The sequence below is a fragment of the Syzygium oleosum genome, unplaced genomic scaffold, assembly GCF_021117445.2.
Source record: "Syzygium oleosum isolate NSW1041296 unplaced genomic scaffold, Sole_v2.1 Sole_v2.52, whole genome shotgun sequence".
NCBI classification, from domain to species: domain Eukaryota; kingdom Viridiplantae; phylum Streptophyta; class Magnoliopsida; order Myrtales; family Myrtaceae; genus Syzygium; species Syzygium oleosum.
This window is the reverse complement of record NW_026607536.1, coordinates 1030519-1054119: the sequence shown is the minus strand read 5'-3', so window position 1 is coordinate 1054119 and position 23601 is coordinate 1030519. Positions and strand designations below refer to the sequence as shown.

The following is a 23601-nucleotide window of genomic DNA, read 5'->3' as shown; positions in this document are numbered from 1 at the left end:
TAATTTTCTTTTTTTTTTTCTCTATTTTTTGTTCGGTGTTCTTTTAGCCCGTTACGTGTCCCCTTCTAAGATGTAAGACCGCCTTAAAACCCTAGGCGGAGACCAATTTGCCTTCTTCTTCCTCCTCTTCCTTCTTCTTCTTCTTCTTCTTCAGCAATCCTCAAACCAAGCTCCACCGTCCTCTTGAGCATCGCGCCGTCAACTTCAAGAAAGGTCTGTTTTTTTCTGTTCTTCATCTTCTTGGGATGTGTCCTTACGTGTCTCTGTTCCTCGGTTCTTCATTTTTTGTCTCTTCCGAACGAAACCCGTGTCCCAATGCTTTGCTCTTGTTGGGTCAGTTGTTGTCGAATTCAACTTGTTCATGTGTTGTTGTCTTTCGCTGAGATAAGGAGCATCTATGAGGTTGTCGCCCATGTCCCCCGAATAGTTGAGGATTGTGGGATCATTGAAGCGGATTTTGTATTGTTCGTTGTGATTGGGAGTTTAGACTGATCGCTTGAATGAAAAAAAAGTTCTGAATTTTGGACTGCGGAGAACGGTTTTCAATCAACCCAGTTGAATTTTTACAAAGTTATGGCGATAATCAGTCCCGAAAATGAAAACTTGATTCAGTTTCAGAAATCCGTGCCCCACAGTCTTGTTCTCACGGGAACGAGCTAAAGCTTGACTTTTGTCAATTGTATGGAGCTGGAAGTTTGATGAGTATTTTTGTTTGCTTTTCTTCCGGCTTGCTGATATGCCTATGTGTTGTCTTGCTTTGATATCTTTTCTGGATTTTCTGGTGTTCTAATGTCTTTATCTGTGAATTTTCAGTGTATTGCAGATAGCAGCATGGCTGAAGAAGCAGGCATGTTTACGGTTCAGCAAACTGTGGGCAGCGTTTTGTGCTGCAAATGTGGTATTCCAATGGCGCCTAATGCTGCCAATATGTGCGTCAAATGTTTGCGGTCTGAGGTTGACATCACAGAAGGTCTACAGAAGAATGTTATAATTACTCATTGTCCTGAATGTGATACCTACTTGCAGCCTCCAAGAACATGGATTAAAGCGCAGTTAGAGTCGAAGGAGCTTTTGACTTTTTGTGTCAAGAGGCTGAAGAATATGAATAGAGTCAGGTTAGTGCATGCTGAATTTGTCTGGACTGAACCTCACTCCAAGAGGATTAAGGTGAGGCTAAGAGTTCAGAAGGAGGTTCTAAATGGTGCAATACTCGAGCAGGCCTATGTCGTTGAGTATGTTCAGCAAGAGCACATGTGTGAGTCCTGCTCCAGGGTTCAGGCTAACCCTGATCAGTGGGTTGCTGCTGTTCAGCTAAGGCAGCATGTTTCTCACAGAAGGACATTCTTTTACCTGGAGCAACTGATACTCAAGCACGACGCTGCAGCTCATGCCATAAAAATCAAGCAGATGGATCAAGGAATTGACTTTTTCTTTGCCAATCGCAGCCATGGTGTGAAGTTTGTTGAATTCATTAGTAAAGTTGCTCCGGTGAGGAGTCGCAGTGACAAGCAACTTGTGTCTCATGATACGAAGAGCAATAACTACAACTACAAGCACACTTTCTCGGTTGAGATAAGTCCGATCTGTCGTGAGGACCTTATCTGTCTGCCTCCTAAAGTTGCAGTGAGTTTGGGAAATTTTGGTCCTCTTGTTATATGTTCAAAGGTTACCAACAGCATTGCCTTACTCGATCCATTTACTCTGAGGCAATGTTTCTTAGATGCTGACCAATATTGGAGGACATCATTTAAGTCCCTGCTTACTAGTCGACGGCTTGTTGAGTACATTGTGTTAGACGTGGAGTTGGTCTCGTCTGAGGTTAATATTGGGGGCTCAAGGTATGCCTTAGCTGATGCGCAGGTGGCTCGTGTATCAGATTTCGGTAAGAATGACCTGATTTTCTCCATTAGGACACATCTTGGTCATCTTTTGAGCCCTGGTGACTACGCCCTCGGCTATGACCTTTATAGTGCAAATACAAATGACATGGAGCTGGAGAAACACAAAGGTCTCAGTCTCCCCGAGGCAATTCTGGTAAAGAAGAGCTATGAAGAGAAACGCCAGAGGAAACGCGGCAAGCCTCGTTCGTGGAAGCTTAAATCTCTCAATATGGAGGTTGACGAGACAAGAAACAGGGCTGATGAGGAGAAGGTGAACACCGAGTATGAAGAATTCTTGAGAGATCTCGAGGAAAACCCTGATATCAGGTTCAACATATCACTATACCGAAACAGAGATTACCAGCCATCTGAGGTGGCGTCTGTAACGGATGGAGATCTACCCTCTGTTCCCCTGGAAGAGTTGTTGGCAGATCTTGATTTGAGCGACGAAGAGATGGAGGACACCGCTTGAGAGAGAGCTTAAAATCTGTATTAAGAACTTATAGTCCCTCATTGCCTCTGTGTTATTTGGGGAAGATATGTTACTTTTTTTCCATAAAAAATTGTGTTTTGCCGAATCAAATATGAGAGCCGGCAGACATTTCTGCCATCATTTTTGCCCGATGAACTTTATGTTTGGGACTGTGAGGGTCCTGGAAGGGGGAAAATTTCAAATCAGTACCCAAAATAAGATCATTTTTTCAAAAAGGAGTCCAAAATAGACATAGTACAACTAAACTTTGTTATGACACATTTACCCGATATACATTGTCCATGGGCATTTTCGTCTTTTTAGCTTTTTCTTTTTCTTTTTACTTTTTTTTTTTCCGCCCTCCGGCTGGGGCCCCCTTCGCCGTGGCGTCAGCGAGGGCCCTCGCCGCGTCGAGGCGAGCCGCCCCGCCGCCGCCAAGGCTCGCCTGACGTCAGCTAAGGCCGAGTCGCCTCGCTCGCCCTCGCCTGAGCGAGGCGAGCGCGCCCGCGGCTCGCGCAGCCTGAAGAGTAATTTCGTCTTTTACTTTTTAAATATTTTTTTGTTTCCTTTTTTTTCCTTCTTCTTTTTTTTTTTCCTCTTTTCCCTTTGTCGGCCATAGCCAGTGCCGGCAGAGGTTGCCGGCGTTGGGCGAGGGCGACCCATGGTCGGGTGAGGGTCGAACTCGCCGGTGTTGGGCGAGGGCTACCCTTGCCCGGGGCCGGGCGAGGCGAGCGGGCGACCCCATGGTTGGGCGAGGGGCGAACTTGCCGGCGGGCGAGCGGCGAGGCTCGCCGCCCTTCGCTCGAGGCCAGGCGAGCCTCGGGTGACCCTCCCTTGCCTCGAAGCGAGGGGCTCGCCGAGCCGAGAGCAAGGGTTGTTGTCGCTCGACCGAGCCTCGTCGCCCGGGGCTCGCCTCGCCGAGGGCGAGCGGCGGCGAGGGCCGCCGCTCGGCCTCGCCCGACGCCGTGAGGGCCCTCACTGACGTGGGGCTGGGCAAAAAGAAAAAAAAAAACAAAGAAAAATCCCATGGCAACTATATCGGATCACGTCAAGGGCAACTACGCCGTCCTCAAATAAGTGCAGCGAGGGCAGCCCGATGCCCAATTAGTCCAAATAAGGGCTTGAGTTCGTTGGCAGGGCTGGCCCGAGCCGGAATAATTTACTTTAATTTTTTGTTTTTTTTTCCTCTCTTTTTTTCCTCTTTCCCTTTGTCGGCCATAGCCGGGCCGATCGAGGTTGCGGCGTTAGGCGAGGGCCACCTCCCTGGGGCCTGGCGATTATGTTGGGCGAGGAGGGAAAGAGGAAAAAAGAAGGAAGAAAAGGCAAAGAAAAACAAAAAAAAATTAAAAAGTAAAAGGGGCAAATTGACCCTTGCCGAATCCGGAGAGCAAGGGTTGTTGTCGCTCGACCTTGGGTCGCCCTCGCCGACGTCGGCATGCTTGTCGGCCGCGAGCATTTGACCGGCGAGCGAACTCGCCCTCCTAGCCTGGCGAGGGCGCCCCGAGCCCGACGCATTTGACGCCGAGCCCGATGCCGGCCCTCCGCCCGGCCTTATGGCCGGAGGGAAAAGAGGAAAAAAGAAGAAGAAAAGGCAAAGAAAAAAAAAAAAAATTAAAAAGTAAAAGACGAAATTACTCTTATTCAGTCGCCGAATACGTACGTGCTTTGCCGGGCGAGGCATTTGACCGGCCGAACTCGACTTACTTGAGATTAATTGAGAATTCCGGGCTCCTATTTGAGATTGATTGGGCATTTCAGGCCCTTATTTGGTACTATGTCCATTTTGGATCCCTTTTTTAGAAAATGACCTCACTTTGGGTATCAATTTGAAATTTTCTCCCAGAAGGTGCATTGCATTTGTACTTGCAGATAGCCAGTGGAAAGGTTGGTTTAGTTTTCAACCAAATCTGCGTTAATGAATTACTCATAACAAGAGTTGATTCTTTCACCCCTGCGTTTAAATATAGTCTTTATGAAGGCTTTGAATACCTGGCGCTGTATTCAACTTGGGGCTTTGGCAATGCGGATTAGTTTCTTCTCTTACACTGATTGACCCAGTTTTAGCACTACCGCACGACATTGCAACGAGACCTCGTAATTAAGTATAAAAACTTCATAGATAGTCTTAAAATCATTTTAAGACATCATGAGGTGTTGTCGTGCTTGGTGCACTAGTGCTGTAAGAATTAAGAAGGCTGTACTGTATCATTGTTGTGCCTTAGAAATGTCCCTCTTCCACGGTTGTGGATCCGAATCCATTAGAATAGAAGATGTTCTTTTCCAGATGAGTATAAAAGAGTAAAAAGCGCTTTCATTGTTGTGGAATAAGAAACCTTCGTGCCTTGATACATGTATTCAATTTTTCGGAGTTCACCCTGGAGCATCATGTTCTTGACCTGTCATCTTGAGTGAGCTTGTGCGAAGATGATTAAATCGACATTGGGATATAGCCATTCTCAAGTTTTATCTTTATACTTCTGAATCTTGACTATCAAATTGTTCCCTCTTTGCCTTTCTTTGGTTTTCTGAAATGTCTCTGCATATTCACCTTAGATATTGTGAGCACCCACGCCACACGAAATTTTGGAATAAGCACTAGCTGATTTAACCAAATGCACCTTCGTAAGATGTGTGCATTGGAAGGATCTCCACTGTTTTCTGTGCTTTTACTCGTGAACACAAGGGGCTGCTACTTTAGAATCAAAGTGTCGTATCTCAGCTAATGATGTTCCTCTTTCTGAGTGGTTGTGTAGAAACATTGTAGTGAAATAACAATCTGAGATAAATGTGCTTCTGAATATCAAATTTTACTGAATTATAAGATGAACGGATTAGAGGAACCAAAAATATTGCCATGTGCAGCAAAAGTTCAGGTCACCGTGCAGGGTAGCCATAGCAAAGGCAGCATTTCAAGAAACTCATTGCTCTGTGGCAGCACTTGCAGCATTCAGGTCAACGGAAAGATTGAGAACCTGCAATGTTGAAGCACCAGCGTTATCGAAGTATAAGATGATTAATCCTCTCTTGACAGCATTTTTTGTCATTACTAACTTGTTAATTACATACACTTGCTAGGATATGTATAATCACCATGGCTGTGCAATTTTGCACCATCTAGCTCTATATGCCAAAAAGAGAGAAACCTGTGCTGCTTTCAGATGCGTTTTTTTCTTCCCTTAATAGGGACAATGTTGTACTACTCTATATTATCCTCGTTCTTACAGTTTTTTACAAACAAGTGAGAAAAGTATAAAGTTGAGTTACCTTTCCAGTAATTCTACTGTACATCGCAAGCACATCTGTCACCGTGTTCTCAAAATGTGTAGATGCATCATAACTCTGCAAAATTTCTGCTGGTCAGTGAAAAATCTAACAACTGCATAACGCAAAGCCAAAGCAAGACATTCGAAGCCATCAATATCAGCAAAAACTGTCCTTCCAAGAGAGCTATTTACTTCATTGAATCGTTAGGTATGTGAAACATGCACCAAGTTTCAGTTCCAAGCTATTTTATACTCAGAAGATGTACCAATTCTGCAACTAAAGTGACCAGTTTGGGAAACAGTGTCCCTGGCGAAAGAAGGCAACTACTTGTTAGATCTATAGAAACTCAAAATACTATCCCAAGCTTAGAAATCTTGATTTCTAGACCTCCTTTTGATTAGAATAAATGAAGGACCTGGTATGGGTAGAGCTAAAATGTGTTTCGTTCTGAACTTAAGTTTGTGCTCTCTTATGAAATAACTTAATAAAATTTCACCCAAAGTAAAAATGCCTAGAGAAGGAGACAGGAAAATCCACTCACAGTTGATATAAAGCAGTTGTCAACTTCATGGTTGTTTGTGGGCACATATCGATCGTATATATCAAAGAATATTTCATCCATGGGACCAAGTAACTCGATACCGGGTTTTAGTTCTTGTTGAGGGTTATCGGTTTCTGCTTCAGCAGTCACAAAAGCTATGTATTTTCCTTTTGGAGCTACATTGTGAGCATAGGAGCAGCAGAACAGGTACCTGAAAGAAAGTTGCAAGTTGAAACACACATCATAAACTTCTATCTATCTATTTGGAAATCGATTCTCATGTAATGAATATTTGATCGAATTAAACCTAGGAGGACACAAACAGGGCACTGGTTCTATATGCCAAGCTTTTCCTGCCAAAAGTTTTACGGCCTCCACATGATAAAGGATGCCATTATTGTGGAGGCCATCTCAAACCAATCCAGTTATATCTTCAGATGGTGTAGGCATTTCATATTCCTATCATAATTCTGGTCAGACATGTATATTATGCTTTTGTCTAGGCTAGAATGTATCTGCTGTGAACCATGAGTCCGCCGACAAACATGCAAAGCAAGACAGAGAGGTCTTGTATAACTTAAAAGCAAGGTTAGGAGGTCTTCTATAACTTTAATCCATATCCCAAGGGATCCAGTGACAATTATTTTTTACAACATGCGAAGAAGACGTACATGTCTGATTTACGACCAAGTTGCTTCTGCGGCAAAATGACTTGAGCTGAGTGAGAATCATTGGTATCCGGGATTGGATGGCTCATTATGCAGATAGCACGAGCGACTTTTCCGACCTTCCTGACCTATGAAGTCAAGCCAAAGGCAAAAGGCACATAATCAATATGATCACAGAGCTGCAATAATGCCTTCTTACCAGGAGACCTATGCCAAAATTCTGCTTTTTCATTCTACTTGACTTAATGTGAGAGCTTACCTTGCCAGGCAAATACGATGGATCACAAACAACTTTCTTGCACTTAGCAGTTTCTCCTGCAGAACTGACACCGATGACTTTCCCACTCGCATCGAACTCTACCTGTCAATTCACATTGAACAAATTGGATCTTACCTTTACTCTGACAATTCACTTCACTCAGAAAAGTTTAAACTTTCTTCGTATAAACATATATCCACTTACTGACCTTACACTGTGGTTTGTTAAGCATGTAAGTTCCACCATAAACTGCACTAAGACGTGCGAATGCCTGGCAATGGAGCATGTATGTCACTGCAAAGCACATTATACTTTGTTTTGATGCATGAAAGAGCAATAAGGTTGAGGACAAACCTGAGGTAATTCTCCAAGTCCATACATAGGATAGATATAAGGAGAACCTCCTTGAAAACGTGCCAAAGACTCTGCATAGAGCTTTAGATGACAAGTAGCAAAGGGCGCTGATTACCATCATATGGCTATGGCCAAGAGTTTTTATTAATCAGCAGCATTTAAGAAGAGATAGCAAGAATATCTACAAATGGCAGAGAGCGCTAATTATTTTCTTTGAACAGATGAAGCTCTTATCTTCTGATGAAGTTTCCCGAAATCCTCGGCCATAATACAATGTTTGTTCAGTCCCCCAATCATCTGGTGTTTGTCCGCGTATTTTTAATTTTTCAATGCATCACTCTTTATGTCATCAGTCAAACTATTAGTCAATATACCAGATTTGGATCTATCGCCCTATCAATATCAACTGAAATGCCTAAGAGATACGCTTCATTTTGCAGAAGGCAGTCCCATTCGTACTACGAAGAGATAGCTGTAATATCTACAAGTGGCAGAGTGCACTAATTATTTTCTTTGTACAGATGAAGCTCTTATCTTCTGATGAAGTTTACCAAAATCCTCGACCATAATACAATGTTTGTTCAGTCCCCCATTCATTTGGTATTTGTCAGCTTATTTGGATAATTTCAACCCATCACTCTTCACGTCATCAGTCAAACTATATGGCAATATACCAGATTGTGTCTATCGCCTGATATTAACTGAAAATGCCTAAGAGATCTGCTTCATTTTGCAGATGGCAGTCCCATTTGTAACTCAATCAAGCATAGAAAAAATTAGAACAGTCTTTTATATAGGGAATCGCTAGGAAGATGGTGGAGGAAAAGTTGAACCTTCATTCTCTTCACAAAATCCATAGCAGGCTTATCCAAATAACTGTCATCAATATGAAGTGCCAAGGCATGACCGATAAAATCAATTGTGTCGTCTTCTAGCCCATACTTGCTGCCAAAAGAAAAGGAGGGAGAGAGAGAGAGAGAGAGAGAGAGATTATACAATTATACCTATGGATGCATGAAAATTTCAAATTCTCATGCAACAGAAAAGTGCGAGGAACATACGAGATAACTTCCCTTGCTGTAACTTTGTTGAGGTCCAAACCTTCATGAGATTTCGGATCATTTTCTTCATAGTCTTGGACATAAATGAAGAACTTTCGTGCTCGTCGCTTCTCGAAAAGCCCCATTAGAGGCGATTTCAGTGCTTCAACATCAGTGGCTGGAACTTTATAAATCTAGAGGCAAGATGGCCTTGTATTAATCTCACTTCAGACCATGAATAGTACGTCTTATGACTTCTCAAATTTTAAGAGATTCTTTACTAGAAAGAATGAAAATTGCAATATGAAGGCACATTTTTCGTACCTTTCCTTTGTTATACACAAAGCTACCATCCACAACCTTGAAGTTCAGGTACTTTGTGACATCCGTGTGAATGAGAACGCGCACCAGAGCACCATTAGCCATTGTGAACTGGAAAAAGCACGTAAGAAAAAAAAAATTATCATTGTAACAATGCAGTGCATTCAAAAAAACTTCAAACCGATGGATGAAATATATATTATAAAGATACAGAATAAGCTAAAAGGAGAGTGCTTTGATGATGCAATTCCAACGTTTCTAAGAAGGGACCACTGGCATTTGAGCAGAGATAAAAAAAAAAAAGCTTAACGAGATTGTATGTTGTCACTACCTTAGGAATCATATCAACATTGTATTCTTTGCTTGGTCCCAAACTTTCTGGAGGCTTGTCACTTCCCCTGAAACGTTTCCAGAGCTATTTGCAGTAGAAAAAGACTTATCATCAATTTATGAAATTGCCAAAGCAGTCTCAATTTTTGTTTCAATACAAGGCTAAAAGCTTCACCTGGTTAAGATTGAGCGAGGTTGATTCGCCTCCATAGTAGTCATTCTTGTCCATGTGTAGGACCTGTTTTGATCAACAAAACTCAGTGAACTACATATCAGATACCATAAGATCAATGCGAAACGTCCATAAAATATCTAAAAGCAAATCAAATTTATTCCAGAAAATTGTAAAAGTTGAACTTTTAATAACAGATTTTGCTTAGTTCAATTGATCAACTACCACAACAGATAAAGATCTCAACTTGACATTACATACCTTGAGACCATCAACAGAGAGGAGGCCACTGAGAATGCATTCCTTGAGACCCGTCCCGAGAACAATCACGTCATACTCCTCGTCCATGGTGGTCGGTCGCGGCTTCGAGGCGATGGAGCTTGCGAAATGGAAATAGGGAAGTGACTATTGTTGGCCTTGACAGGGGAGAGATTGGTGATGTGGGTGATGGTTAATATGTTTCTTGCGACATAAGGAGACCTGGTCTATAGCGGGAAAAGCTGCTATGTTTCCGCTTCATGAGGCAAGTGGAGAATTCCAAGACCGTTTGTGTGGTTTTTAATTTGACTCGGGGAATGAATCTGAGATGAATAAGAACAAGGGCAAATCATTTGTCTTAGAGAGGATATAACTTTACATAAACTAAAACTTTCGTTTTTTTTTTCTTTTTATAAATTGGATGACTTGATCAAATCCAATGACATGAATTGATTTTTCCAAGTCCATAAATTTAGATAGAGCACGAAAAAAAAACCGTTGTACAAGCCAGTCAATTCCATTGTAAAGTCACTAGAGAAATTCGTCTACTTATTGGTAGCTCCATTATTTAATTCAACAAGATTTGTGATAGTGTTCGGCGAAAGAGAGATGCTAAAAACAACTAGAGTATTTCACGGGACCTTTGATTAAAAAAGTGATTTGGCAATGTCATATGGTGTATTCAAATGAACCAATCACTTTGTTCATGGATTTCACTTGCCCAAACTTCTAATAATAAGATCTAGCAAAATCCCTTAGTAAACAAATTTTAGTGAAAATCATACTATTTCTGGCATTATTTGGTGCATGGACTCATCCCATATGTGATGAGATGAGCCAATAGCTCAGTAGTACCATATTTCAAAACTTTCTGTCCCTTTACTTCTTGATAAGCGATTGTCATATCAATCGGCAAGAAATTGTTGGTTAATGCAAGTAACTTGAGCATACCCTTCGCATGTTTCTGCCTGCTGGTACATATTAGCTTTGCTATCGCAATGCCCAAAAAGAATAGCATGGTCACTTTTGCACAGTGCCTCCGAAATTGTGAAAATCGCAACAAATTACACATGCAGCTACCGAATTAAGAGAATCAAACCACGCAAGCCCCGCAAAACCAAGAAAAGAAGCATTGTTTGCCCTCCACTCAATAAAATTGAAATACATCGAAGAATTTTGACGATGTCGCATACATGGGATGGTATAAATACACAACTCCCAGAGTCCCAATCACCATACAAATCCTCAGAGAAATTAAAGGGGAAAAATGGAGCGAATAATTAGAAAAAGCTCCAGATTTATATAAAACACAAAGATTAAATGACCAACCCATGGACAAAAAAGGTCTAACTCTTTCTGACGAGCGTTGTCTCAAAGCCTGATGATACGAGCCTCAAATTAATCATCTGCAATCTGCACCTACTGCTTCGAGTATAGACTTGAAACCATCCCTTTCCAAGCACTCCGACAATTCAGCCTGGGTGAAGATACAAGCACATCAAGGTGGACAGCAAAAATGGATAGAAATTAGAAAAATGATGAATCTGAATAGATAAGATGTAAATGCTTAAGAATCTCATGTAAAAGAAATAGCCTAATAAACAGACCTTCATTTGTGGAATTAGGGCGGGACCCCCATAAGCAAATGCTGTGTAAAGCTGAAGAAGAGAAGCACCAGCTCTTATTTTCTTGTATGCATCTTCACCACTGATTAGGGAAAAACAAAATTAGGAAAGGAACGAGAATGCCGGCAATAGTTCTGACAACATGATGCCAAAAGAGCTTTTTACCTGCTTATACCCCCACAGCCTATCAGAGGTATTTTTCCCTGGAAAATTATAAATAACAGTTTAAGCAAATTCGCAAGAAATAAGACCACAGCAAGTTGTCCATGCACAATACGATACATACAAAGGGCCGTCGTACAGTACACTGGAAATTGGCATCCTCCTTGCCATATGTGAGTGTTTAAAAGGCACATATCTTTTATCCACAAGTAAAAAGATCACTTTTGCATTCTTAACAATGCCTAGAGCCCAAAACCCACCAAAAAGTAATTTTTTATCCTTTACGACTATAATGGTGGGGGCATCTGATTAATTCCTACTTGAGCCAAAACCACCGATTCCAATCATGCTAACCATGAATAAGTCCATATTCTCAAACGATCAAGCAGCATCGATAAAATAAGCCACACAAGAGATGAGAGTCCAACATACCCGTGTTAAAATGTACATCTCCTTCAAGATTCTGGTAGACAAGTTAAAGAGAGGTTTGCCACTCAAACCACCTGCCTCCTCAGACACTGGACTTTTGTTCACAGGATCTGGTCGAGAGATGGTTGTATTTGATATGATCTAGAGAAAAAAAATAGAAGTGTAGTTTAATCTAGACAAATTAAACAAGGTCTTTCAAAATGGCATAGCAACAAGACAAAATAACACTGTCCGACAGCAGTTACTCAACGCATACTATATTGATAAGACAGCACTATAAGAGAACATTTTGTAGACATGTATAATAATCACGTGTAGTTAAAATAGGGTTTCAAGTATAGCATGACCGAAAATTTTCAGGACAGTTTCTACTCCCAAAATGTGAAGACTAGTAGGGAAAGGCAATGCCCCGGATTGATGAATAGTTTGAGGACTGAAACTTGTTACAAGGAGCTATAGTTGGAACAAAAACGTCCTCAACATATCTTTCCTGGCTAAGCACTGCAAGAATCTATCAGGCATCCATTATTGCCCTCCTCTAAAGTGTGACAGATTTAAGAAGTCATGAAATGATAGCCATTTGGTAGCTGGCAGTTTTATTGGTAAAGAACATTGCTATTGGCTCCAACCCCTCAATGTGTCATGCAGGAAGCACAAAAAAATTTGTTTTTCATGGTAGAAACTTCTAACTGTTCTGAGTCATAGGTGGCTGTCCTATCTAAATTTATAGTAGAGCAAAGCATACTTTTCCGATTTGATTCTTTCTATTCAATTGATTCCATATTTCTGCTACAGCTGTGCATGAAGTAATTGACAGTCAACAACTATAAAGAGACTTCCTACGATTATATTCATGTGAGGTTAGTTTATTCAACCAACCCACATCTAACTGAGAAAAGACGATTGGAAAGCCCAGAAAGGAAATTTTACCAATCCATCCAGGCGGAGAGCAAGAGCTACCTGTAATGAAGAGCAAAAAGACATCAAGAACGTTAAATGAAAGAAATAAGAAAAAGCATGTTAAACAGTAGGACAAAACTGCATACCGCTGCAATGTCCTCAAGGTCTTCTCGAGACAAGTCAGGAGCAATTTTAACAAGTAAAGGAGGGGGACCCTCCTCACCCCATTGCATTTCATCACGAGCAGCTTGAATCTTAAGAAATATGATATTAACAAGACCTGCATCTAATAATGGTATTTTAGAGTAAACTCAGACTACTTGTACCTTCTTAACAAGGTCTTTTAACTGCTTTCTTCCCTGGAGCATACGCAATCCCGGAGTATTTGGTGATGAAACATTAATAACCTGCAAACAAACAGCATGTGAATGGTCAAAACAATGGTTCCTAGAAGATCAAGATTGACTCAAATTCCAGGTTACCATGATTTACGGACGCATTCTCAGTATAATTAAGAGTTTCTTATTAATCACCGCATCAAGCAAGGCCAGCTAGTAGTATTGCAGGCCAGAACTAATGCAACTTGCACAAATGAAAATTCTCATGAAGCATAACAAATTATCTACCAAGTAATCAGCATACTGCGATAATGTATGGACCCCCTGTACGTAATCTGCAGCAGCATCTTCACTTGTCTTATTTTTCCCAAGATTTACACCAAGAATACCAGGACCAGCTTTTCCTCCATGTTTTACTTCCTCAATGGATGAAGGGGATGTGCTTGAGGTCTCATCCAACTTTCTTTTACCATGCTGGGCACCCAGTCGCTTAGCAACAGCAACTATGCCTTCGCTGTTGAAGCCACAGCGATTTATGATAGCACTGTTCATAAATAAAAAAGGAAGGTATAAATATCCTCAAAGAAACAAAGGCAAGGTTGAAATGTTTACACAATCATATTAAGAAACTCCGTGCTGCTTATAAGGCATTCACCCTTTAATTCCAGGGGAATTTTATGTAGAAGATGACTTAATAGCCTAAATTAACACAGCAACATCATTATCAAATTGACAATGAGAAAATGAATTAATTCTCACCCTTCTTCACGCAATCTGAAGATGCGCGGCTTTGGATTACCCTCCTGTGGTACTGGCGTGACAGAGCCCACCTCTACAAATCCAAAGCCCATCCCTAGTAAACCCTCAACAGCCTCAGCATTTTTATCGAAGCCAGCAGCAAGGCCTATGGGATTGGAGAACTTCCTTCCCCAAACTTCCAGCCCTAAATTTGCCGGATCAGGCCGCTTCTCCCTAGGAACCCAGCCACGAGAAGCAGCTGTTACAGCTAGTTTATGGGCAAACTCAGCATCTAGAAGAGCAAAGAACGGATTCACTAGTTTGGTTGCTGAGAACAGCCATCCACTGGAAATTGAAATGATGTAAAGGTAAATCTCATAGCCAAAAATGAAGAGACGTTCAAAATATATCTAAAGAACGACAAGTACCAGAAAGTTGCTTCATCTACAGTACTCACATAAGCTCCACCGGCTATAACCAGGCCTATAGTGGCTCCCGTCAGCAATCTCCCCTACAGTTGTTTTGAGACCAATTTTACATGTCAAAGTCATAAATGTCTTTAAAGTTGCAATGAGAATAATATGTGGTCTGACAAATTAAAGCTTGAGCAGGATCTTTGGAAAAGTAATAATCCAATGGAACTGAATAACTGTTATATGTTAAACAGGCAAATTAAAGCTTGAGCAGGTCTGACATTTGAACATGCTGAATTAAACAGGCAAATTGCACTTTACACAACAACATATTAAGTTATATGTTAGAGAGAAGCATTTTGATTGGTATTTATATGGCACCGGCGTCGCGAGGCAATAATCAACTTCTCATCTCCAACAGGCAACAATAAGTTCAGAAAACTATTCAACAGAGAAAATTAAGCACAGAAGAGCCAAAATTAGGGTAAACTATCTCTAGTTTCCAGACTATGCCAAACACAGAACTACTTTCCTCAGAGAAGAAATTTTAAATTAATTTCAAGAAAATGGAAATATGACAAAAGCTTAAACTATCCCTGGACAAACCTACTTTGGTAATAGCAGTCCAATGCCCACTGACATCTCAAATTCCTTAACGCATCATGTACAGATAGTGACAGAAGAACATTAAAAAACCAGCATTTGAAAAACCAAATGATGTCAAAATTACAGGTTGGCAGATTCTATCAATAACTTATGCTTAGCTTTAACTCATGCTAACAGAACTCAACTTGCACTTGCATCGGAATCGCTATATTTGCGTTCGCACGACTTCCGTTTCATTCCTTCTAGATATCTATTGTCTCCGGTCCTAAATCCATCCGTCTTTGGCCAATTCTTACTTTCCGAGTAATAATTAGTTCTTCCAATGCCAATAAAGTCATAAAGAGGCCTAACCATAAGATCGGTGACCAATTTTGAACTATGAAACCCAGGTTCAGCAGCCAAGTTTCAACTTTTAAAAATCACAACGCTAAGTCGTAATCGCCATTTTTGACCCGAAGGCCAACAAATTAAACACAAGAATCCTAGAGCAAATACTTCACTCAGTCGCCCAAAATGAAAGTTTGATCAGGGTAATGCTAAAAAGCAAGCCTTTTTTACACAAATTTGACCCAGGACAAAAGAAAAAAAAAAGAGAGAACTTTGAGCTCACTTTCTTGGAGAAATGCGGGATTTTTGGAGAAGATTCCGCAGCGGAAGAGCAATGCCGGCAGCTCCCGACGGAACTCGAAATCGCCCTCTTGGTGATATAATCAGAAATGAGCTTCCTTGAAGCCCTCGCAGCCATGACTCCGAATCGACGACGACTTGAAGCCAAACAACCAGCTGAGCTAGTTCAGAAATGCATGCAGGGAAAGTCGAGAAGCTACTGCAAGAAATTGGGAGAGATAGGGTGGGGGGGGGGGGGAGCTACAGAAGAGAAAGAGAGAGGTGAAAGAGGAGACGGTGAGGGGTTTTAGCGCACGGAGAGAGAGAGGCCGAGGTTGTTTGTAAAACCCTGATTCCTCGCGCCCCCACGCTCGTGTATCGTGCGACTTGCGAGCTGTCCCCACCTTTTCAGCGTTCGCGTTAGGCTTTTGGAAACATCGGACCCGGTTCCATTTGTCGGGGCCATCCGGGTCTGTTGCGGTGAAAGGTGTGCATCGGCCTTGATTCAATTTGGAAACCAGATTGGACCTACGGTTCTAGATGATTTCTTGAAAAATCGAACCGATTCTCAATTCCAAATTTTTGAAACCTTATCCATCCTCTCTAATTCTACTTTCTTTCTTTTTTTGACTTTGGCTTTGCTTTTTGGCAAAGCACGGGAATCGAAACTTACACTTATGATATTAACATATTCATTCTCCGATCCCTTTATCAGTAGGGCCGCATGCAAGTAATCCTAATTAGTAATTTTTTTTTAAATGTTTAGGAAACTATCATAAGAAATAGAAGAAATCCAAAAAAAGAAGAAGAAATCATCGGTTCCAAGATCAGGTGGGTCGGTTTTCGGTTTCACAAACATAGAATCTATCCTGCCCGGTCCTGTTTCCAGTTTGAGGGTGGAAATCTATTCGCCCTGAAATTAATCACCCATATTGGGTGTGGATGGACGAGCGGTTGGGGTCGGGCTTTTTGTGATACTCGCTAGGCCCAAAGAGACCGGGTTGATTGAGCCCGAGGTCAAGCAGAAAAGTTCATGCTCTCGCCTACCCGTTGATCGAACGACAAAAGGGCACGCACTTGGTTTTTTCTCGGAGAATTAAACGAGAGCGACCTTTAAACAAAACAGTAATGAATTCATAAGCACAAAAGCCTAAGCATCGGCTAATCATAAAATCAAACACGTTGCGGACAACTGGACCTTGGTTTCTCCGTCTTTCTTGGAGATGGGACAAGTGTCCGTCGATCCCACCAACAGCCTAACCACTTCCTCGAACTTGTTTATTATCCCGGACAGATCTGAAGTCCCGCCAGCTGTTGCCGATCATTCTCTGCTTTCTCTGACCACCCCTGGTCGGGATTTGCAACGCCTGTTTTCATAGCTCGGCGCCGGAGGAAATGGCGAATCTTGCACCGAGTTTCGTTTCTCTCCCCTCTGAATCTTGCAGGGGATCACTACTTGGAACGACCCGGGTAGGTTCTCTATCTCTCAATCTTTCGCGCTCTGAGTCTGAGATATGTCCAATCTGTGCTTGAATTTTTTTATCTCCTGTTTGTTGTTGTTGATGCAGATCTCTGCTATTAAGCTCAAAGTAAGGGAAACTGAGCAGACCCATTTAAAATTAGGATCTTCTTCCAGGTAATTCAGTGCCGTATTTGGTTTTTTCTGCTGAAAGCTTTGTTTATGTGGTGAATTGGCTGCTGCTAGTGCTATCTCCATATGCATTGATAGTCTATGCTTGTTGGAGCTCTCACTTTTGTTAATTTTGTGAGCAATGTTGATTAAGGTAGTTGAACATGTTGGATTAGTAGGTCGTAAAATATGTTGTAACATAGACAATGTCGTTTTGGTATGTCGGAAGCATGTAGGCACAAACAACTCTGTAGAGCGAAAAATCCGAACTTTGTGTGAATATGAATTTTCATGATTTGAGGTCTATTGAATACCGGTCGCATTACTGCTGTGCCTAACTATGGACTTCCTGTCCAGTTGTTGATGCAACAGCTATTTGGCGTCAGCAATTTGGTTAAGCGCCTTTTTTCCTATGGAGACTTTAAATAGACCATATGATGATACGTAGTTCGTATTAGAGCTCCTCCTTGGGCTTTCTCACTCTCTCCCCTGTTGAACCACTCTTCATCAACATAACAGGACTCTGTGCTCTTTATTTTTGGATTCGATGGAAGGAGCAAGTAGTACATTGGTAACCACTCTTAACCAGCAACTTCTTGTTGCTTGCGTTTTTTCTCTCTTGACTGGCTACACCACAAGGGAATGTCTCAGCCTCCTTCGTTGCAGATTGCCACATTCATATGACCTGCCTTTTGCCAGTTTCTGGAAATATGAAATTAATACAACACTCACATGCCTATTGAAGCTTTGAACTTATTGATTTTGTGATACCATCGATTTCTATCTGTCTAGGAAGCTTATTGTCCCTAACTAGAAGTTCTTAAATCTTCTGCCCCACTCCTAAAATTCATGTAATGTGAGTGAAATTGTTGTCTGCATGTTCGTGAATGGCACATTTATCACATAGTAGAAAGTTTTCTAATTTTTATTATTTGGTGGTTTATTTTTAGGAGATGTTGTACATTTATGATTACGTACGACTACAATGCAACATTCAGGGTTGATCCTAAGAGATAAGAATGCTTCTTTTTTGTTGGTTCCCATGCCTGACCAAATCTTTGGCTGCAATGTACTGATAAATATGTTTTCGCCTCTGCACATGTTTTGCTTGGTTGTTTGCAGGAAGAAGCAGGGTTTAAGAAGGAATGCATCAAAGGAGACTCCAGGACTGATGCACGGAATTAGGAAAGATGAATACAAGACTGCAGAACAAACAGAAGGATATGACTCGTTCAATGAGATGAAGCAACGGTTTCTGACTTTTAAAGAGAAGAAATACTTGTAAGAGCTTCTTACTTAACTACTTTCTACTTGTATTGACCACTGAAATTTAATGCTTTATGATGAGCAGTGAGGCTTAGGCATATCTTATTTTGTGCTAGCAGGGAAAATTTAGAGCTCTATCACCGTCTTGCCGAGAGTCAAGCACCTGAGGTATAGCATAGCTATATTTCTTTAAATGTATATATAGACATCCACTTTTTGTGTGTGTTTCCCTTGCTCAACAATTCGATGTATTTGTCTTCAACTTTTTGCTTCAGATATCTTGCTTTAAGAATAAGACGTACATATCTCTTGAACTAACTCTTTCAAACAACAGTTCATGGTGATTGCTTGTGCAGATTCCAGGGTTTGTCCCTCTGTCATCCTAGGATTGGAACCTGGGGAAGCCTTCACGGTTCGGAATGTGGCAAATCTTGTGCCGCCATTTGAGGTGCTTACTTGGCATTTTGCAATGGTTTTTCTTTGTTTCGGGTTTTCTCCTTCTCCTTTCTTTTTTTAAACTTATTATACTGTTTGATGACTTGAGTATGAAGATTTTGGTGTGGTATGGGATGGGAGGCATCAGGTCTGCTACTTAGTGGTAAAAAATACCATAATTTATGCTTCCTTCCTCTTTTTCCCTTATGTGTGCAGAGCGGACCATCAGAAACCAATGCCGCGCTAGAATTTGCTGTAAATTCTCTTAAAGTAAGTAATTCAACCTAATGGCATGCTTGCCTTCATTATTCTGGTACATATTGTGAAAGATCATAGTTAAAATTGTACCATTAAGTCGCTTTCCCTTGTTGTAGATTTAAGTGGGAAATTTCACCTAAAATTTCGGTGCTGTTTACTTGTGATGCTCTTGACAGAACTTTGAGGACTTTCAGGGAAAATGTATCTCACTGAGGAAAATTTTCCCATAGAAGAACTTTGAGTGTTACAAAACTGGGAAGAGAATGATGTGGAGTGGCAGTGATGATGCTGATACTTTGTTTCTTTTTCTATATGTGGCGAAGATAGAGGCGAAATGTTGAAATTGCATGACTGTATCTTAGGCGAAAAGTTTCATGAGATTGTGATTGAACCTCATATAGTTCAGGGATTGTAAGGATAATACGCTCTACTAGTGCATTTAGTTTTAATTTTTTCTCCTGGTATCGTAATTTAGATTTGGAAAATAATAGTTTCTTTGCACAGGTGAAAAATATACTAGTAATTGGCCACAGCTGTTGCGGGGGCATTCGCGCACTGATGAGCATGGAGAATACAGATGGAGATAATTCAAGGTTGTGGTGTTAAAAAATATTCTAATTCTCCTTCAGTTGCAGCTAGTCAGCTTTACCTATTCATTCTATGTTCTCATACAATATGTCTCCTTCCAGTAGCTTCATCAGAAGTTGGGTTATAGTTGGGAAAAATGCTAGACTAAGCACCAAGGAAGCTGCTTCTCACCTCAGTTTAGACCAGCAGTGCAGGCACTGTGAAAAGGTAGGAGACAACTCGTAACAACTGGATTTGATTTGTATAAGATAACACTTTGAAATCACGAACAGCATTGGTCTAATGCCTCGAAACTGCTTCTGAGTGCAGGAATCAGTGAATCGCTCGTTGCTAAATCTGCTCACTTATCCATGGATAGAAGAACAGGTGATGAGGGGAAACCTCTCTCTCCATGGCGGCTACTATAATTTCGTCGATTGCTCGTTTGAGAAATGGACACTGGATTACTATAAAACCATTTCGAGAGGAAATAAGGACACGATTGCAGTCACTGGTCGCTCATTTTGGAGCTGAGTCTTACTCTTCACGTGTCCTTTACCTGTACGATAAACTGCAATTCTAAGTTAATATGGTTGGCCAAGGAACTTTCTTTTGTTAATAATGCCAGGCTCTGCCGGAATGGCATTGGCAAATGCTCTTATGTATTGTCTGTGACCAAACGATTATGTATGAGGAATTGAAGTTTCAAATGAATCTGAAACTTGAATTGTGCCATGATGTACCAGAAAAGCATGATATTCTGTAAATTTTGGTGGGTCTCAACTTTTCCTTGATTAAATACCTGCTTAAACTTCGAAGGTTCTGCTTAGAGAAGGAAATATCGAGTCGATCCACAACACGAAATTGATCATTTTTGCATGGCAAGTTACAATCAAAGAGCCAAAAACTGTTAGCTTCGCTTCCATCGTACTTCCAATTTGCAGGAAAAGTGTCAAAGTGTCAGAAAAGTTCTAAATCTTTTGCATTGCCAATTTAATCTTAAACCTTTTTTTTATGTCAATTTAGTCCTAAACCTTTTAATATAGTGCCAATTCAATCCTTCCAGCTAATTTTGACCGAATTTTGCTGATGTGGACGCCGGCCGGCGCTAACGTGAACAACTTTTAATAATTTTTTTTAACTTTTACTTATTTTTTTCTTTTCTTTTTCTTTTTTTTCCTCCCCTCCCTCCTTCCTCTAGCCGGTCGCCGATGCTAAAGGCCGGAAAACCACGCCTGCCATTGGCGAGGGTGTCACCAGTGACGGCGAAGGTGAGCCTCACCCAGTCATGGCAAGGGTTGGAGCCTTGCTAGCCCAGCGCGAGGCCGCCATCACGGCCATCCAGTGAGGGCGAGCCTCACTAGCCTCTGGCCTTTGGCCAATCCCCGGTCCGGCGACTGGCTAGAGGAAGGAGGGAGGGGAGGAAAAAGAAAAAGAAAAATAAAAAGAATAAATAAAAAATAAAAATTCAAAAAAATATTAAAATATTATTAAAAGTTGTTCACGTCAGCTTTGGCAGCTGGCCGTCGGCCGACCGACGCCCACGTCAACAATATCCGGTCAAAATTAGCCGGAAGGATCAAATTAGTACAAAGACAAAATGTTTAGGACTCAATTAGCACAAAAAAATGATTTATGACTCAATTGGCACCAATGCAAATGTTTAAGGATTTTCTGACACTTTTCCGACACATTTCCCTCCAATTTGCTCGCACAAAATTTAGAAGCAAAGGTTTCAAAGATCTGGCCCTTGTTCTATCTACATTGGGGGAAGTTGAATTGGGATCTTCTTTGAAGATGATGGCAAACTTTCCCCAACGGTCTTGTAGCATGGACAAGATGTAAGAAGCAAGAACTCGGCAAAGTTCTGTTGTGCGATCTCTAATGTATTAATGTGGGTACGTAGTCCCACATCGGCAGCCAAAAGAATATAATCACACTTTCCGAATGACTTTTGAAATGCGGTATAGATTATGAAATGAAATCAAGCAAGAAGATCTTACAACTTTCTTGCTTATTTAGGAAAAAGAAATAAGGGCAAATGATCGAGCGGCTGGTTAGAGCTCCTAAACAGTATTTGCTTCCCTCTCTATGGTAGTATAGATTTGTAGCAACAATCCCATGACATATCTTGCAATCTGGCTATATGAATCATCCTTAGATTCGTTCATCCAAATGTTAATACTCCCGTTGATTGGTAAACTTAGATGTTGGTGTCTTGTTCCGGCATCCGATTGGTAAACTTAGATATTGGTGTCTCGTTCCCGCATGATCCTCAACAGTGAAAAGAATTGACAACCCCTGAAGTAGTTGGACGAAGCTACATCCCTGCAACACCTTCAAAAGTACTGTGCATCGTTATGTATATGGCTAATGCAATTTCAATATGACATTGCTCGCATTGATAGTTAATCAACCTATGTCCTTATTTGGGAACATGAACCCGCCACATCTGCTTTAGAAACCTCCTCGATAAAGTTGATAAAGTTGAGACGTGGCCAGGAACTTAGCGTAGCGAGCCACATTCTAGCTTTAGTGATTGAACCAATGCATCAGAAACTTTTAACTTCTGAATTGTCTACTTTTATTGATAGAAAGAGAGCCGTGTAATCGTAGGGGGCGTGATTGCCCGTCCAAGAAAAAGAACGATCATACATTTCACCTACCTGATGACATATTCAGTGATCTAATCCATTTTTGGCAACAAGACTTGGAGGTGTTTGATTGGATCTTTTGAACTTGTGGAAGCAAAGACAGATAGGAAGTTGAACAATCTCTACTGTTCAGATCACCCCATGTCCTAGATCCTCTCGAATCTCCTCGTCCCCCGACTATAAATCAGTGCGAATTTTGCACTTCAGAGCCACACTCACACGCCTCGAACAATCATTCTCGTACCCTTCTCAAAGGATAGCAACTTGAACCAATGGCAAACCAATTATCCCTCGTCAAATGCGCCCTCCTGTTCGTCGCGCTCTCTCTCCTAAGCGGCAGTGCCAACTCGGTCCGAGCACGCCATCTCCTCGACACATCGCTGCCGGAGATCCCCAAGCCCGAAATACCTGGCCTCCCGGAAATCCCATCCCTACCCAAGGTCGAACTCTCGCCTCTCCCCGAAATCCCAACCTTGCCTAAGCCCGAGCTGCCAAGCTTCCCAGTTCCTGAATTCCCAAAAGTGCCAGACTTCCCTTCGATCCCTTCGATTCCGAAGGACTTACCCGTGCCTTCCGTGACCACCACTAACCCTTGAAATCATGATCATTACATGGCCTAATGATGCCATTATAAGTTACTGCTGAAATCTGTATTTCATGATCATTACATGGCCTAATGATGCCATTATAAGTTACTGCTGAAATCTGTATTTCGCATGTAAGGTCGAATATGATGAAGTGGTGAAGATGGGTGCGGTTTGTATGATATCGTCATGTGTTACTCCTAGAAAGAGTGACGTTCTAGGAAGTATTTGATATCGTGCTTGGGGTATAGCTTTCTAAGAGGCCTATTTAGACTCTATGAGTGTATAATTTCATGTAATTCTATATGATACAAGAAGAATTTGTCATATATATGTTCATTTATGTCAACTACCATTAATTCGTAATGTCCTGCGCTCATTTTAATCTCTTCGTGACTCTCAACAAGCGTTGACAATGTCTATGCAATAGAGCGCGCTAGAATTATGCGAGGACTAATTAGTTTGGATAAATCGAAACCGTATGTGATGCATCAATCAAGGCAAATTTCTAATTTCAGGGAAGAAAGAAAGAAAACAATATCTGGAAAATTAAAATGAAATATTTCTAGTCGTGGCACAAAGCCAACTTTATCAGATTGCTACGATAACACTTGCATAAATATTCCGAATTAGTTTAATCGTGGATAAATGCACAGAAAGATGCTTCAGTGCAATTTGATTAAATTTAGAATTAGAATTAATCTGGTCACGCGACTCACACCCTTGATCGACTTGAGCTTGTACATGGCAAAGCATTTCAGTTGCTGATGAAATAAAGTAGAAAGATAATTAATCTCTACTCTGGAGCCTTCAATGTATTCACATGAATTT

At 41.3% G+C, this 23601-nt stretch overlaps 4 protein-coding genes across 10 annotated transcripts; 2 read left to right on the top strand and 2 right to left on the bottom strand.

Annotated features, from left to right (window-relative positions):
- The first annotated feature begins 60 nt into the window (after positions 1–60).
- On the top strand, positions 61–2405 carry LOC115679727 (uncharacterized). The gene is made up of 2 exons (XM_030603401.2): positions 61–213; positions 814–2405. The coding sequence occupies exon 2, from the start codon at positions 832–834 to the stop codon at positions 2350–2352; it is 1521 nt and encodes a 506-aa protein (XP_030459261.1). The 5' UTR covers positions 61–213; positions 814–831; the 3' UTR covers positions 2353–2405.
- A 2692-nt stretch (positions 2406–5097) lies between these two features.
- LOC115679738 (guanosine nucleotide diphosphate dissociation inhibitor At5g09550) lies at positions 5098–9799 on the bottom strand. Its single transcript, XM_030603429.2, has 13 exons — positions 9563–9799; positions 9305–9367; positions 9131–9214; positions 8803–8910; positions 8500–8672; positions 8272–8383; positions 7439–7519; positions 7293–7355; positions 7085–7186; positions 6829–6953; positions 6158–6368; positions 5617–5691; positions 5098–5324 (listed from the first exon to the last, which is right to left on the bottom strand). The coding sequence occupies exons 1-13, from the start codon at positions 9647–9649 to the stop codon at positions 5271–5273; spliced, it is 1338 nt and encodes a 445-aa protein (XP_030459289.1). The 5' UTR covers positions 9650–9799; the 3' UTR covers positions 5098–5270.
- Positions 9800–10679: 880 nt separating this feature from the next.
- LOC115679753 (dihydroorotate dehydrogenase (quinone), mitochondrial) lies at positions 10680–15825 on the bottom strand. 3 transcript variants are annotated; one of them, XM_030603447.2, is made up of 11 exons: positions 15381–15825; positions 14180–14262; positions 13773–14096; positions 13302–13557; positions 13002–13082; positions 12822–12929; positions 12706–12735; positions 11779–11916; positions 11350–11387; positions 11167–11266; positions 10680–11036 (listed from the first exon to the last, which is right to left on the bottom strand). In XM_030603447.2, the coding sequence occupies exons 1-11, from the start codon at positions 15513–15515 to the stop codon at positions 10962–10964; spliced, it is 1368 nt and encodes a 455-aa protein (XP_030459307.2). In that variant the 5' UTR covers positions 15516–15825; the 3' UTR covers positions 10680–10961. The 3 variants fall into 3 exon arrangements, with proteins under 3 accessions (XP_030459307.2, XP_056163367.1, XP_056163368.1); XM_056307392.1 differs by having other exon boundaries at positions 13773–13985; XM_056307393.1 differs by having other exon boundaries at positions 13773–14043; positions 15381–15476.
- Positions 15826–16457: 632 nt separating this feature from the next.
- Positions 16458–20299, top strand: LOC115679754 (beta carbonic anhydrase 5, chloroplastic). Of its 5 annotated transcripts, none has more exons than XM_030603450.2 (9): positions 16461–16846; positions 16945–17012; positions 18129–18287; positions 18392–18440; positions 18607–18720; positions 18924–18977; positions 19470–19558; positions 19658–19760; positions 19863–20299. In XM_030603450.2, exons 1-9 carry the CDS (start codon positions 16772–16774, stop codon positions 20064–20066), a joined length of 915 nt encoding a protein of 304 aa, XP_030459310.1. In that variant the 5' UTR covers positions 16461–16771; the 3' UTR covers positions 20067–20299. The 5 variants fall into 5 exon arrangements, with proteins under 5 accessions (XP_056163373.1, XP_056163372.1, XP_030459310.1 ...); XM_030603448.2 differs by having other exon boundaries at positions 16463–16846; positions 19655–19760; XM_056307399.1 differs by lacking the exon at positions 16461–16846 and adding an exon at positions 17960–18021 and having other exon boundaries at positions 16953–17012; positions 18108–18287; positions 19655–19760.
- The last annotated feature ends 3302 nt before the right edge of the window (positions 20300–23601 follow it).